The sequence below is a fragment of the Macrosteles quadrilineatus genome, unplaced genomic scaffold (assembly GCF_028750875.1).
Source record: "Macrosteles quadrilineatus isolate MER2022 unplaced genomic scaffold, UCM_ALF_1.0 Scaffold_4__1_contigs__length_99947679, whole genome shotgun sequence".
NCBI lineage: Eukaryota > Metazoa > Arthropoda > Insecta > Hemiptera > Cicadellidae > Macrosteles > Macrosteles quadrilineatus.
The window spans coordinates 77430450-77445434 of record NW_026542597.1 but is presented as its reverse complement, the minus strand read 5'-3'; the positions used below and the strand labels follow the sequence as shown (position 1 = coordinate 77445434).

At 37.7% G+C, this 14985-nt stretch overlaps 1 protein-coding gene across 1 annotated transcript in view; it reads right to left on the bottom strand.

Moving 5' to 3' along the window:
* The window catches only part of LOC128992703 (receptor-mediated endocytosis protein 6 homolog), a 41014-nt gene that overhangs the window by 10194 nt on the left and 15835 nt on the right, over positions 1-14985 (bottom strand). The window contains exons 9-23 of the mRNA XM_054416421.1: positions 14643-14793; positions 14141-14277; positions 13242-13359; positions 12296-12448; positions 10762-10920; positions 9286-9410; positions 8049-8158; positions 7449-7525; positions 6630-6776; positions 5680-5879; positions 5182-5299; positions 4688-4836; positions 3994-4094; positions 2984-3054; positions 1581-1822 (exon numbers count right to left, since the gene is read on the bottom strand). Coding sequence (XP_054272396.1) covers positions 1581-1822; positions 2984-3054; positions 3994-4094; positions 4688-4836; positions 5182-5299; positions 5680-5879; positions 6630-6776; positions 7449-7525; positions 8049-8158; positions 9286-9410; positions 10762-10920; positions 12296-12448; positions 13242-13359; positions 14141-14277; positions 14643-14793 — 2058 coding nt within the window. The remainder of the gene's footprint in view (positions 1-1580; positions 1823-2983; positions 3055-3993; positions 4095-4687; positions 4837-5181; positions 5300-5679; positions 5880-6629; positions 6777-7448; positions 7526-8048; positions 8159-9285; positions 9411-10761; positions 10921-12295; positions 12449-13241; positions 13360-14140; positions 14278-14642; positions 14794-14985) is intronic.

Sequence of the window (14985 nt, the reverse complement as noted above, 5' to 3'; positions counted from 1 at the left end):
TCATCGTCGTCTCCCGCGGTCACGCATCATTGTCTCCCGCGGTCACGGAAACGTCATCGTTATCTCCCGCGGTCACGGAAACGTCATTGTCATCTCCCGCGGTCACGGAAACGTCATCGTCGTCGTCCGCGATCGCGACAAACTCATTAACATTTCCCGCGGCCGAGCATATATCATAGTCGTCTCCCGCGGTCACGGAATCGTCATCGTCGTCTCCCGCGGTAACGGAAACGTCATCGTTATCTCCCGCGGTCACGGAAACGTCATCGTCATCTCCCGCGATCGCGACAAAATCATGAACATTTCCCGCGGCCGAGCAGATATCATCGTCGTCTACCGCGGTCACGGAATCGTCATCGTCGTCTCCCGCGGTCACGGAAACGTCATCGTCATCTCCCGCGATCGCGACAAACTCATGAACGTTTCCCGCGGCCAAGCAGATATCATCGTCGTCTCCCGCGGTCACGCATCATTGTCTCCCGCGGTCACGGAAACGTCATCGTTATCTCCCGCGGTCACGGAAACGTCATTGTCATCTCCCGCGGTCACGGAAACGTCATCGTCGTCGTCCGCGATCGCGACAAACTCATTAACATTTTCCGCGGCCGAGCAGATATCATCGTCGTCTCCCGCGGTCACGGAATCGTCATCGTCGTCTCCCGCGGTCACGGAATCGTCATAGTCGTCTCCCGCGGTCACGGAAACGTCATCGTCATCTCCCGCGGTCACGGAAACGTCATCGTCATCTCCCGCGATCGCGACAAACTCATGAACGTTTCCCGCGGCCGAGCAGATATCATCGTCGTCTCCCGCGGTCACGGAATCGTCATCGTCGTCTCCCGCGGTCACGGAAACGTCATCGTTATCTCCCGCGGTCACGGAAACGTCATTGTCATCTCCCGCGGTCACGGAAACGTCATCGTCGTCGTCCGCGATCGCGACAAACTCATGAACATTTCCCGCGGCCGAGCAGATATCATCGTCGTCTCCCGCGGTCACGGAATCGTCATCGTCGTCTCCCGCGGTCACGGAATCGTCATCGTCGTCTCCCGCGGTCACGGAAACGTCATCGTCATCTCCCGCGGTCACGGAAACGTCATCGTCATCTCCCGCGGTCACGGAAACGTCATCGTCGTCGTCAACTATTGCGGCAAAATCGTGAACATTTCCCGAGGCCGTGTAGACATCATCATTGGCTTTTGCAGTCACGTAAACGCAAGACGACGATCGCGGCAAAATCACGAAAATTCCCGACTTTGAAATCAAATTTAAGACTAAATCCCGACTTTCAAGACCATTTTGAAATTCAAGACTAATTCCCGACTTTCCCGATTTTCCCGACTACTAGACACCCTGACTACTGTAATCTTTACTTTAGTTCAAAAGTTTAATACAAATCATGTGAACTCCACAACACCATATTATTGAATGGACATAGGAAAAACAAACAAGTTTTAAAACCACTATGACTAGATGAACTTATTACTCAATTTTAACTAAGATGTCAAATAAGAATCATATAAACTCATGACTAGTGAAATCCACAGAGTTACTAACTAGCCTATTTACACTCTACATACCATGGAGGGCATGCCATCGGGTACTTGTTGCAGGTCCGCAGTGCTCAATACTAGCCGTAGTTTCTTCTTGGCGTCTCTGAAGGCATACGAGGCCTCCACGTGGCTGGGGTCGATCGTGAGACGTTCGTCATCACTTGCGTCTCTCGCCTCACTCTCCGCCTCTCTATCCTTGGCCTTCGCCTTGGCCTCCTCGCCCACACTCACTTTCCGACGGTACTTGGCCAGTATGTCGTCTGAAGTGTCTGCCAAACATACAGGAATTTAGCTCATCTGAAAATCATTCTAGAATATTCTAGCAGAATCAGTAAAAAAACGAGTCCTCACAAATATTTTGGATTAGCAATGAAATCCAGTCTTCACATAACATAGGACAGTATCCAGAAAATATACTTTAGTACATAAACCCAGCCATAACTGATAAAAAAACCATTGAGAACATTATATGTTTTAGTAAGAACACAATAAAAGATAGTTTATCACAAAATATAAAACGCAAGTAACACGGTTTACTATTAATTTATAAGGCTTTTGAAAAAAGCTCTGTACCCATGCGTTCCAACTCCATTACATCGCTTGTAGCCCATCCCACCCTATTGAGATGGGATACAAACCCTCCATATTTAAGACTGATTACTGGATAGAGACGGTATCTTAAACCACAGTATTTGCAGCACGAATCAAGCACAATTTTCAGTTTTGTTGTTGTTATGCTCATGATCACCTATGTCAGCTTTGGAGCTTAATCAAATCAAACAAAATTTCTTTATTTTGAATAAAATAAACAATTTTTACAGAATATAATATGTACAATAAAAAAGTTTTAAGTGTTATATCTAAAACTAAACAAAGATAATCCCACATGTGTGAACCCGTGCGTTGGAGTGAGTCATATACTATTGTAAAAAAGAAAGAAATGAGAAACTTAGAAAACATGGGAAAAAATAAAGGAACTTCATGATTCGACGGCACTAGCAGAATTATGACAAATGACATTAGAACAAGTAGATAACTATCAGATTGACCTCCCCCCCAACCCCTAACAACCCAGATCGCTTTCCGCTTCCCCCTCCCCTCCACATACACACTCTCTGAATCAGCTGTCAACTATTGTCATTTTTTTGAAATCAAATCTGTATTAAAGGGATTGTATCCTAACTAACTCGCTCAATTTTTCCACATCCCTTATTTTTAGCACCAAGTCATGGGCAATCCATGGTTTTACTGGTCTCTGCTTCAGTTTGAGTGCAGATCTTTGCTTTGTGGATTTATTTACACAATCTTTGATTTTATAAAAAAAATATCCTCAGATGTGTTTACCTGTCCAATAACACTCTTTATTATTTGAGCTCAAAGATGTTTTGTGTCAACCATACAAAGATATACTGAAAGTTAACCTCACTCACCATTACAGTGTGGATGGCTGTCCTCTGAATGACCTCTGCGTAATCTTACTACATCTCCTTCTCCTTCATACCTTTACAAGAAAAATTAAATTAACAAACCCCTAAAATATAACAATATTATAAAACACTATAACACAGATAAGGGATCTAGTTTTGCAATTAACTCAAATAAAAAATGTAAGATTATTGTGGGATGAGTAAAATGCCCAGGGTGGTTTTGTTACAAGATCATCATATAATGCTACCATTTAAAGTGTCTGTGTCCTAGAGAAAATTGCATCCAACAAATATCAGGACTGAATTTGCCCCTTCAAAGTCAATAGTTTAGTAATAGTGAGTCATATTAAACTAAATTGTATCAACCAGAATATTTTTTCTATTAGTTACTTAACACATTTTTTATTAACTGAGCAACCAAATTCCACCGTTGGCCGGACGGCACGAGTGTTACTACTAAGCGTCAGTGGATTAGCAGTACGGCTACCTTGCTACAAAATCCAGTAACGGGCTACACGTAACTCAGCGTCAACTGGTTGGTTGCAGAGAAAACTCTAAAATATAAATACAGAAATCCCGACCTCAGAAAATATACATTCCTTCTAACGTTTAGAAGATTCAAGTTCATTCATAGAAGAGTTTTTTTTTGTGATTGAATTAAAATACTCACGAAAATTCAAATAACATGTAAAAGAAGAACCAAATCAATACTTTGTCATCGTCTAAGATACTTGTCTCAGATAAAGGTCCAAATGTGTGTACCCAAGGTGCAAATTTTCAAGTAGAAGAGTGTTTTCGTACTGATTAAGATCAGCTGTTTCTTTAGCCAAAACCATTGATAAGCCTGATGATCACGGTGTTGCTCAGTCCAGTTTTGAAACATAACAAGCACTCTTTCTGTTCTTTTACCCATCAAATTTAGGATTGTTAGGACAATAATTATAAACTGGAAAGCTATTTTCCCTTATGAATCAAGTGAAATCAAACGGTGACAGTTTTTTTTAAGTGTTTACCTTGACATGTCCTCCCTTCTACTTCCTCGTCTGTTTGTAAACGGAAGTTTAAAGTTTCTGAAAAACCTTCTTTTTTGCTTCCCATCTTCATCGAGAGATTCCTGTAAATATTTCACAACTTATGAGTCTTAGTACAACTACTAAATAATATTTAGTGCATTCATTTTTGTGATAGTCCTAAATATTGAATTAATATAACACTCTGGAACAAGGAGAGAAAATTAACATTATATACTCATATAATATATGTGAGAAGTTAAATTAAGCTATTATTGTTGACTTAGGATAGGTTGGAATTACCTGGTTACTGTCAAAACGATCCTAGGTAGTTTACAACGACTACAGCTGTTTCGTGCTGTCAATAATGGAGCACATTTTATATTTTAACAATTCATCCTGACAAACTTCACCATGAGGTATTCATACAAGACATTTGAACCTGAAGGCGTGCTCCATTTTCGACAGCCTAAACATTTTAGAATACTGACTAACCTACAGCCCATCTGTACAAGAATGGCCGTGCTACCCCCTCTACTTCACACAGAGATCAAACGGAGGATACTTTCTTAAAGATCCTTCTACCAAAGAGAACAATTCTATCTGAACCTACTTCAAAACGAAGACCAAAGATTTGTCCATATACTCCCTAAATACATGGACCCACAGTTTGAGATGTGTTTTACAATTCACTAACCTTATCTCCTCGCTCAGCAGTCTTGTCGAAGCTGATGCTTTTAGGTATGGCTCCAGTGGAGACTAGTGGTTTGGCAACGGAGCTTGGCGGAGTCTCCATCATCACAACGGAGCCATTCAACACCAGCGGAGTGGCTGGCGAACACAACTCTGAAACAACTCACATAGATGTTAAACTGTTGATAGAACTGGGCATGCCATTCCCATGTTGAAGTTGTGGCCAGGTAATAAATTTAGCCTCCAACAGAGAGCGCTTTACTTAATTATAGATTTATATCAGATCCGACAACTTTTCAGCCAAGTGAAACTGATAGGACAACTTATTGTAGCTATATCATCTTTTATGTCACAAAAACTATTTCAGTAACACAAACTAAGGGAGAAGATAGAATTCCAGATTTTATCTGTGGGTGGCTCGTTCATCTATCTTCTTTTAAATAAAAAAATAGGCTACAGATATTCGATTTACAGTAGATGGGATGTAGATGGGGTTACCTGGTGTTTTGTGCCTAGGCTCTGAGCTGCTGCCGCTGCTGCTAGTTGACGCAAGACTAACTGTGCTTAGACATACAGTTGCAGCGTTGGTGGCCGCGTCTACCTCCTCCACAGACACCTGGACAACAATGTTGTATTCAGACATTTAGTGATGTTACAGATTTAGAAGCTGGTGTAAAAACAATAAATGCAGGTAAATGAAGATTAAACCAAACATAAGAATTTTCACTACTTCAAGGTCTTGAATAGGTTTGAAAACAGAAAAACTTAATTATTATAATTTTCAGCATCTTTACAATATTTTTCTCATGTTATCCGACCTTTCTGCTTATATAACCATGCTTTAGTCGATGCAGGACGGATTGGGACTAAGCTTTACTTAGTATCACTGCAAAGGAGATTCCAAACAGATTTAACAAATGTAAAATTAGATGTTACGTTAACTTTAGCAAAACATGTGTAAAAATTTAAAAAATTTATAATTAACCGCCGTGTTACCTCTTGGCTGGCAGTGTGAGCCACCTTGAACTGCCCACCCCTTGAATGCGACTGTGTCTGAGATTGTGACTGTGACTGCGACTGCGACTGAGCCTGTGGTGTCCGAGGTCCCAGAGTGTTGACAATGGCGTGTGTCGACGCAACCAACGCTGGCTTCAGCTCTGGCGGCTTGTCTGACGACGCACCTTCATTAGGTGGTCCTGAGAAAAATTGGAACATAGAAAATAATTTTGAAAAAACAGTTTGTCAAAAAAAGCTAACAAATAGCTAGGCCTAGTTACTAAACATCTTAATTCATTCGTATAATTTACATTTTGAGTAGGCCTATACGTAAATGTTCAAAAGCATAATTACCTACTTAAAATTAAGCATATATTATCTAAGAAAAAAATAGTACAATGGAACAAAACTTAAAATTAGAAAATCCTTGCACAAAAAAGGTAATATTAAAACATTTGAAACAATAAATCATTGCTCAGCCCAGAAATATTTAAATTTATAAAGCTTTTTATGTCTAATGTTATTTGTATTTGTTGTCGCCCCATATATTTAAAGTCCTACCCAATATACGAATGAACCAAAGAAATTGAATTAAGTGGTTTTAAATCCCACACAGACAACCTGTTTGGAGCAGAGACTGCTGAACAACATTAGAACAGACCTCATTTACATGACTAGACCAAGAACGTTTTCTATCCAACAGAGTGCCAAGGAACTTAATATTTTCTGTAAGATCAACTGTTTTAAGGCACTCCACTGAATATGCATTTTTCATTGAATTACCAAAAATTTTATGAACACGATATTAATTACATTAGGTAAAAGATTAAAGTTTTAATTTTCATTAACTTTGTAGACTTTATTTTCTAATTTTGATACCTCTCGACAACGGTAAAACCCCCTTAGAGTCATCCCAGTTTCGTTATGCAAGGAGCTGAGTGTATACTAACCTTGCTTGTATGAGTGCAGGTTGGAGTCGACGTATTCCACGGTGCGTCGTCTGTAGTCAGCCTTCCCCCCTCCCTTGCCTGTCACATTCCACACAGGATGAGGAACCTCCACCTTACTGGGAGACACAGGTGGTATTTGACGGAAGACTAGAAAACCATTGTAATGTTGTGATTGTTATGTTAAACTTAAAGGGCAAAGCCAACAGAGCAAAATCAATATTTAGAAAAACACATTATCCTTATTTTGACCAACAATCATCTACATAGTTCATGCAACAAAAACATACTAAAATACAAACTCTAACAGTGTTCATTTTCGAAGTAGGCTAGGCAATAAATTACATTCATTCAGCTACCAGAAACCATTCAAATCAACCAAAAGTATAATACTTAGAATTGAAACATGTTTAAATTTCTCAGTCATTGCTTTGTCCTTCCAAAAAATCCACTCTATTCTGAGCTGTACAATGTGCTGTCTGCAAGCTATACGATGTTTAAATGCAAATAATGTCAATTATAAAAGAAGTGAATTCAAAGAGCCTTTAATTTAACTGTAGATTTTATAACACCCTTTTGGTTTCAAGAAAAGTTTTATCACTAAATTTTCTTAATTTAGATTTAATTTTAATTTTATTGTTTTATTTTTTAAATTAAGGTATTTTAATCCAGACAATGAACCTATTCTGTATAATAATAGAGGTTTATGAGCTTGAGATTACCGCTTGAGTCGAGTTTATACAACAGTTTATATAAGGTAGTTTAATTAAGACTTTTAACTAACCAAACATAACTACATTAGACATTATTTTAACAACTCACTTGGGCCTGTAGGTATTTCTTCCACCACTTCCGAGTCACCTCTGCTTTCAACTTCCGACCGTGCAGTATCGTCTGACCTGGACAGTACAACATCAAGATTAATCAATGGTAAACATAGACTTTGGGGTTCGATCCAAGTAAAACAAATTGAACTTGATCTATAACATTCATCCGAGTACCATAACGTATTCTTGTTTTAATTCAAACTACATTAAGGTGAATTAAACGCTGATTGATACAGACTTTGGTGTTTGACCCGGCTTCAAAATTAAATTTTATTAATCCATTATATTTTTTCCCATCGGAAATCCTTGTTTCGCTTAAAACCATAGAAATTAAGGGATCGGTGCAATTTTGCCAAATTTGTGTGAAAGAAACTGGGATTGTAACCTATCATAGTTTTAATAATAAAAAAAATATTAGATACAGTACAACTCCAACTATTCAGATAAATTGGGGCAGGACCACATTCAGATAATCAATCTTGCCGATTTTTAAAAATTTCTCATTGAGGTGATCTCGATAGTTGACGATCCAGATGATTGGAGTTAGGATAGTTAAAAGTTGTACTGTATAATTGTAAAATGTTAATTGTGTTACCTGGCCACACTTGCTGTATCGTCAGTGTCCACCTCCGTGAGACGTTCGGAGTCAGACGCAACAACGTCGGTGCTCCACGCCTCACTGGCGGTCTCCGACACATCCAGCAGCTGTAATTCATTCACGTCAGAAACTAGGGACATGAGTACTTTACACGCAAGGATGGACATGATAGTGTTTTTGGTTTGGGGCGATTAGGGGCTGATTTTTAGGAACAGGATCTGTATTGCAGTGCAACAAAAGAACTTCTAATTAGTTAAAAGCCTTAACTAAAAATTCTAGCAAATTGCAAAAAATACAAACGAAATAGATTTTAAATAATTATTGCACCGTTACATGTAAACCAAGAATGGAAAATATATTAAATTAGAGGTTGTCCAGTGGTTGAAAACTCAAACAAAAATATGTAATGTACAGACTTCTCTATTTTCACCCTACGCTGTAATTATCAAACATGTGATTTGGAATTTCTTCCATTTGTTTAGATTTTCTGTTTGTATTCTGTTGTTATTTCGTCACCAGCATGGCAACCCATAAGGCCCAAGTATTTTTTTTTTCTTATTGTTTAGCCTATTTTTATTTATAAAGGTATTCTGCACATCTACAGTAAAATATCTTTATATCTGCGTAGATTTTCCCTGCTATGAACACAATCTGAGAAAAAAGGTTTTAAAGAAACATGCTTGCATATTAATATTATAGATAAGCAACAAAAACCGTTCACCCAAAAAATTCATGGGCTATTTGAAATTTAACCGTGCAACATCAGTTTTATTAAAAAACCCCACTAGCTAATCACAAAATAATAAGATATTTAAACTGGATGATGCTGCATTTTTTTAACTGTTGAGGGTTTTAGGCCTGATTTGATTACCAGTAGAAAATCAGAATTAAATTTAGCAATCACAAATACTTTAATGTATTTACATGAAACAATGCCTATAATGACTGTATCCGTGAACTTGACCCCATCGTGAACATGTCCAGCGAAGTCGACGCCATCTTTAACATCTCCCCCATTTGCGGTGCCGTTGTAGACAACTCCCACACTAGCGGTGCCTTTGGGAACATCTCTCGCAATCTCAGAGACCATGGAAGATGTTCACGTGATTACAGTGACCGCAGATGATGTTATAATAGTCTTGTATTTCATGGACACTAATTGAATTTTGTGAGGTTACTCAATGCGTTTTGAATCCATATTACAGAAAAAATGTACTTTTGATTTTATATTCACCTGTGGTCCAGGCAGTGTCTGCACAGGGGGATCTGGAGGTGGGGGCTGTTCTATAGTCTCACTGTCACTAGCCAACACATCCGTACTCCAAGTGTCACTGACTAGGGAGACTGTCTCATCTCCACCTACATACAAAACAACATTCCTGTAGCAGAATCACCAGGGAGTAGTCTATCATAAATTTGGAAGCGTAGGCTATCATAATTCAGTATCTGGAATTTGTCATTGTAAATTACAACAGAGACATTAAATGAGGTCATTGTTATTTCTTGACAAAACTACAAATGAAGAATATTTTGATTTGATTTTATTAAATAATAGGTTAGCTGTAGTTTTAAGGTCTTACTGAAATAGCTCAAAATAGCTCTTTGGGAAAACAAACTTAAACATCACAGAGCGATTATACAGGGTGACATCAAGGAAACCGGACGTTTTTTAAACAGCTGTCCCATTGTTGCCTCACGTAGTAGGAAGATTGAGGTTATGTTATTACCTTCAGTGAGGCTTGCCATTTTTGTTGAAATGGCTCAGTGGACCCTAGACCATCGTGTTTTCGCATACGATACTTTGGTCCAAAATGGTGAATCCGTCGACAAATCCAGCGGGAATTCAGTCGAAATTTTAATATTGAACGCCATGGAACGGTTCCAAGCCAAAATACGTTATTAAGATGGGTTTCAGGGTTCCGAACGACTGGGAATATAACAAGAAAGAAACCACCAAGGAGCCTGTTTATGTTCACAAACCACGCACCCTAGAGGATTTGAAGTTGGCAATCACAGAAGGTATCAATTGCATTGAACAAGACCTCCTGACCCGAGTTTCAGAGTTTCAGATGATTTTCAGACAAGAATGAACATTTGTAGAGAAGTACATGGCCGCCATAAGCATGACGTCATTTTCAAAAAATGACTGTTTTGTAACAAATGGCAAATGTTTACCTCACTATGTACAGTATTAAAACCATTTTATTCCTTTTAACTACTGAGTACTACTTATTTAAAAAACGTCCAGTTCCTTTGTGTCACCCTGTATGACTTTGACTTGGCATAATGACAGAAACCCCTTGATTGTGCTTGAAATTGACTGAGCCAATCATTTTCAGGCCCAATTATCCTTGGCACAATCTAAAATCAGGATGGGTAAATAATTAATTACGAGTCTATAAGTTGTAATCTAGACATTGTGACCTTGGATTATGGGTAGGACATTGTGTGGAAGAGAGAAAATCCATTTTGGAAGCCTATTTTGAAGGGAGAAGGTGAGGTCTTTTATGCGTTCCTGATCAAGCAAATTAATTATTTACTCAACCTATATGATTAGATTATAATCTACTTACATCCTAACTGTATAAAATATCAACAAAAATCATTTTGTCATGAGCATTTTCCAAAATATATTTTTTGCTGACAGTTATAACAAAATTTGTTCATCGGGCCTATGACAAGTAGGGAAAGAATTAACATTAATTGTTACCTTCCATGAGCTTTTTTATTTGGAATTTGCCGAATTTGTCGTCCAGGTCAAAGCGACTCTGCTTGGCAGTGGTGGGGGGAGGTACAAACTCCAGCGGTTGTCTAGGCTCTTCTGCTCCTCCGTCGCCTTCTGTCATCTGCGATGAAGGTGTGTCTCTACCTGTGACAGAGCATGCCAATTATGGTCCAAAATGTTCAATAGCCTGGTTATTTATATTTAGTAAATTGGTTAAATACTGTTGTTTCAGATAAATATATCCTTGTAGCCTAATTTCAATTTGATTTAATTCAGTAGTGCTCCTCAATGGTCTGATTCTCTTGGGGAACAGGAGTAATACAACTGTGATGTTTTCTTATTTCAGAATAATGCTCTTAGTAACCAGATCAGCACTCCATGAATATTGTAGACTTTTGTTTATAAAAACAAAAATTTAGCCATCAACTTGTATGAATACATGTGTGTTTACTTGATTTTTAAGTAAAATTAAGACACTTTGCGATAAGGAAAGATTTTCATTTTCATTACACTAGCTCCAACTCCTTATCTGAAATTCTATCCAATATTTTTAACATATTCTTGACTGGATTCCTTTGTCATCTTTTATTATTATCATACAATATTGTTATATTGATCATAATTTTTATGCCTGACAACAAAAAGGATTTGTTGAAAATAGAGAGAACACAGTCCTTGTCACCACACATACATTTCACAAACGCACATAAAAAATTTTTGAATACAAATTAAACTAAAACAAAAAAATTAAATCTTATCCAACTAAAATTTACATGCTGACAAACTTACATTGTAGCCTCAAATAACTTAAAACGCAGTCACTTTCAGGATAAGACAAATGGAGAAAAGGCTGGGAGGGTTAAGGAAGAGGGTAACTGAAACATATGTATGATACACTTAAAAATATACACTATATTTAAAAAGCTACACAGTGATAAAATTAAATTCATACTTGGTAAACCACAAATTGTGCAGCACACTAGACCAAGGAAAACATTTTACAGTAAAACCCAGTTAGGCTAAAGTAAAAGAGGTGAGGCCTATAAATACATACATTATTATTATTATTATTATTTTATGGCCAGCATTGGACCACTTAAGTCAATATAATGGTTAGATTCTTTTTAAATTCTGTCTCTTCTTCTTGTCCGCCCAATACTTCTTCATTCTTTCTGACCGTTGTTTTCTTTCTTCTTGCGAAACCACTCTTCCTTGTCTACATAGTTAGACATAGTTAATTCATAGATAGTTAATAAATATTTGTCATTTTAATTACGAATACAGCCAGTGGTAAGTATGAGTGTTTTTAAATCATATAAAAGTACCTACAACATATCTTCCTGGAAACTTATTTTTCACGATCAAATTGCTCACCAAACAGTGCAGAAGTTTGTGTCTTCAATTCTGCAACACACTCGGTGCAAGCTTAGGGACTCCTTCAATATTAATTTACAAAAGTTAATATCCTTTTAGAATTAACGTTTGCCCTGGAAGGATGATGAAAGATGTTATGTATTACCTGATATGTTAGGAGAGCCGCGGCCGGAGACGTTGGCAGAAACCATGTCCGACAAGTTGTCGTTCTGATCTTCCTGCTCCAGCTCTAGTGACGAGGCAACGCTGTGGTTGGATGCTGCCTCGGACACTGCCTCCAGATTGTCACTGGTGTTGCCTGCCACAACAACACAAGGTGGCGTTATTTTTGTCTCACCCTAGCTTCCTAGGACGTAGAATCTAGCTCGGAACCCTTTCACACATTACTAGGCCTAAAGAGTTGTAACATTATTACTTAGATTGAATCCATTGGTAACTGACGGGATTTAAACCCGGGAATTTGAGGACCATAGTCCTGTGCTCTACCACTAGGCCAGCTCAATCCCGAACAAGTTGTATTTAGTAAAACCATAGATTTAATGTACCCCATTATAGTTTTCCAAAGTAAAGGATCCAGGTCAGGGTAAATTTGAGAGTAATTGAATAGCAGCTAGATTACCTTAAACAAAAATCAGTTAGGCCACAGTACAAATACTGTACTCGAAGAAGACAGAAGAAAAACTAACACTGCAAAGACACTAAAATACCCCCGCCGCAGCAAACCTGCAGACTATGTGAATTTATATTTGCCTTACTGGATTTACACTAAAATCTCATAAACAAGCAAACTACAACAGTTTACTTATTCTCCATAAGAATAACATGAGAATTTTAAATTTATAGATTTTTGGAAATTCCTCCGTTTAACCATTAGGCGCATAACATCGCTTCAATGTACTAAATTATTTGGTTTTTTTTAAGCTCTAAAAAATTGTTTAAAAAGAAATTGCTAAATTTTGAAACACATTAAGGATTTTGTTTATTCATCAAGGTGTTAAGAAAATAAAATGTGATTTTGCAGATATGTTCAGAAGCAAACCGAGGCACTAAGTAAAATAATAATTTAATAACACTGATTATAAAATATTCACCAATAGAGCCATCATCGTGTGACAATGAGAACCTTGTCCGTTTCTCCTGACTGTCCGTGTGATCAACATCAGTAATGAGGACATCACATTCTCCTGAAGTCAGATCTCCTGCCAACACCTGTGATAAAAAAATCAAATGGTTTGTATTATAATCATCACAAGGTATGGTTCAGTTTTCGGTTGTCATTTTTTCTACTCAGAAAAAAAATCAAAACCGAGAATTTTTGATAAATATAGATTTAGGTTATTTAATTTCGGTGTTTGCGGGAGATGATAATCAAGTCTGAATGAGAGAGGAAGACTTAAAAGATTCATCGATTTATGTATATTGTCTCTATTTCCACGGGATACGATCATGTCTTTTTGATCGCGGAGGACGTTCAAGATATTGCCGCAATCGTGACATACGATGATAATGTCTTCCCAATCACGGAGGAAGTTCAAGAGGATGTCAAGATTTTGCAGCATTCACGGAATAAGCTCTCAATAATTTAGCTGCGATTGCAGGATACGATTATGTAAACTTATGGTAAACTCGTTGGTGTTATAAAAATTACATAATAATATTCACTAAAAATATTCAATGTTAAAAAATACTATGAAGTAGGGCCTATTTGATTTGAACCCAAAAACAATATTTACACACCAATAATATCCTCAATTAATGTTTATGTTAATCAATTGATTTGATCAAGAAGTATGAATGTTTCATTACAGTAAATTAGGGCAAGTACATTCTACTGAAGAATTTTACAACTGAAATTATCTTTGAACTTTAGCTGAAGAAGTCAAATGATACATTGTACTCCGCAAGTTGCAGTCTTTACATCCGGCATGAGGCCAGGTAATTGGTTATCTCTAGATTTAAGAAATCTAATAAACTGTATTAAACACGTTACCTTCTGCTCAGACAGCAATCCCACAATAGGTTCAGAGTTGATATCAAACGGCAACACAAGAACTGGCTTAGTAGATCGCTCTTCATCCTCAAGATGTTCATTTTCATTTAAACTTATGCTGTTGCGGGCTTTTGTACCTAAAACATTTTTTTCAATCTAAATCAATGATTTAAACTAATTTTTTAATCAGTCTAAGAATGAATAGAACAATAGGAAAAGTATATTTCCGATCTTTGGTTGGAATTACATTTAACTTGGGATTTCCTCGGAAGAGGCTTGTTCCCACTGTCAGCCATTATGCTGCGATCACGATAATCATGATGTCTCTACAATCGGGGGAGGTGGTCATAAACAACTTTTAGATGGGGATGGAATGTGTATAGTTCGGCCACTTAGATAGCGACCTGCACGCTAATGCTAACCAATGGTAGAGGAGGTCGCTATCTAAGCGGCCGAACTATAGTTTTCAACAGTCAACGCTTAAACCTTCATGGTTTGTTACCTTTGCTACTGGAAGGCTGCCTCTTGACTGTCTTGGTGTGTCCGTTAGCAGTCTGGGGCGGCAATGGAGAAATCAGACTCAGCAACTCCTTCTGGTGGGCTTTGTTGGAACTGCTAGACTGGTCATTGGCTACTGTTTGGAAAAAGGATATCTAGAGGACAGAAGAAAAAGTGAAATTGACATGTGTATAATTATATTATATTTATAAATGCCTATCAATAGCAACAAAATTGAAACACTACAAAGCAGTCCACAAATAACATATGCAAGTGAAACTATATTTAAAACTACCAACACTGTAGCAATAGATAAAATACTGAAAATAGAAAGAAGAATCATCAGA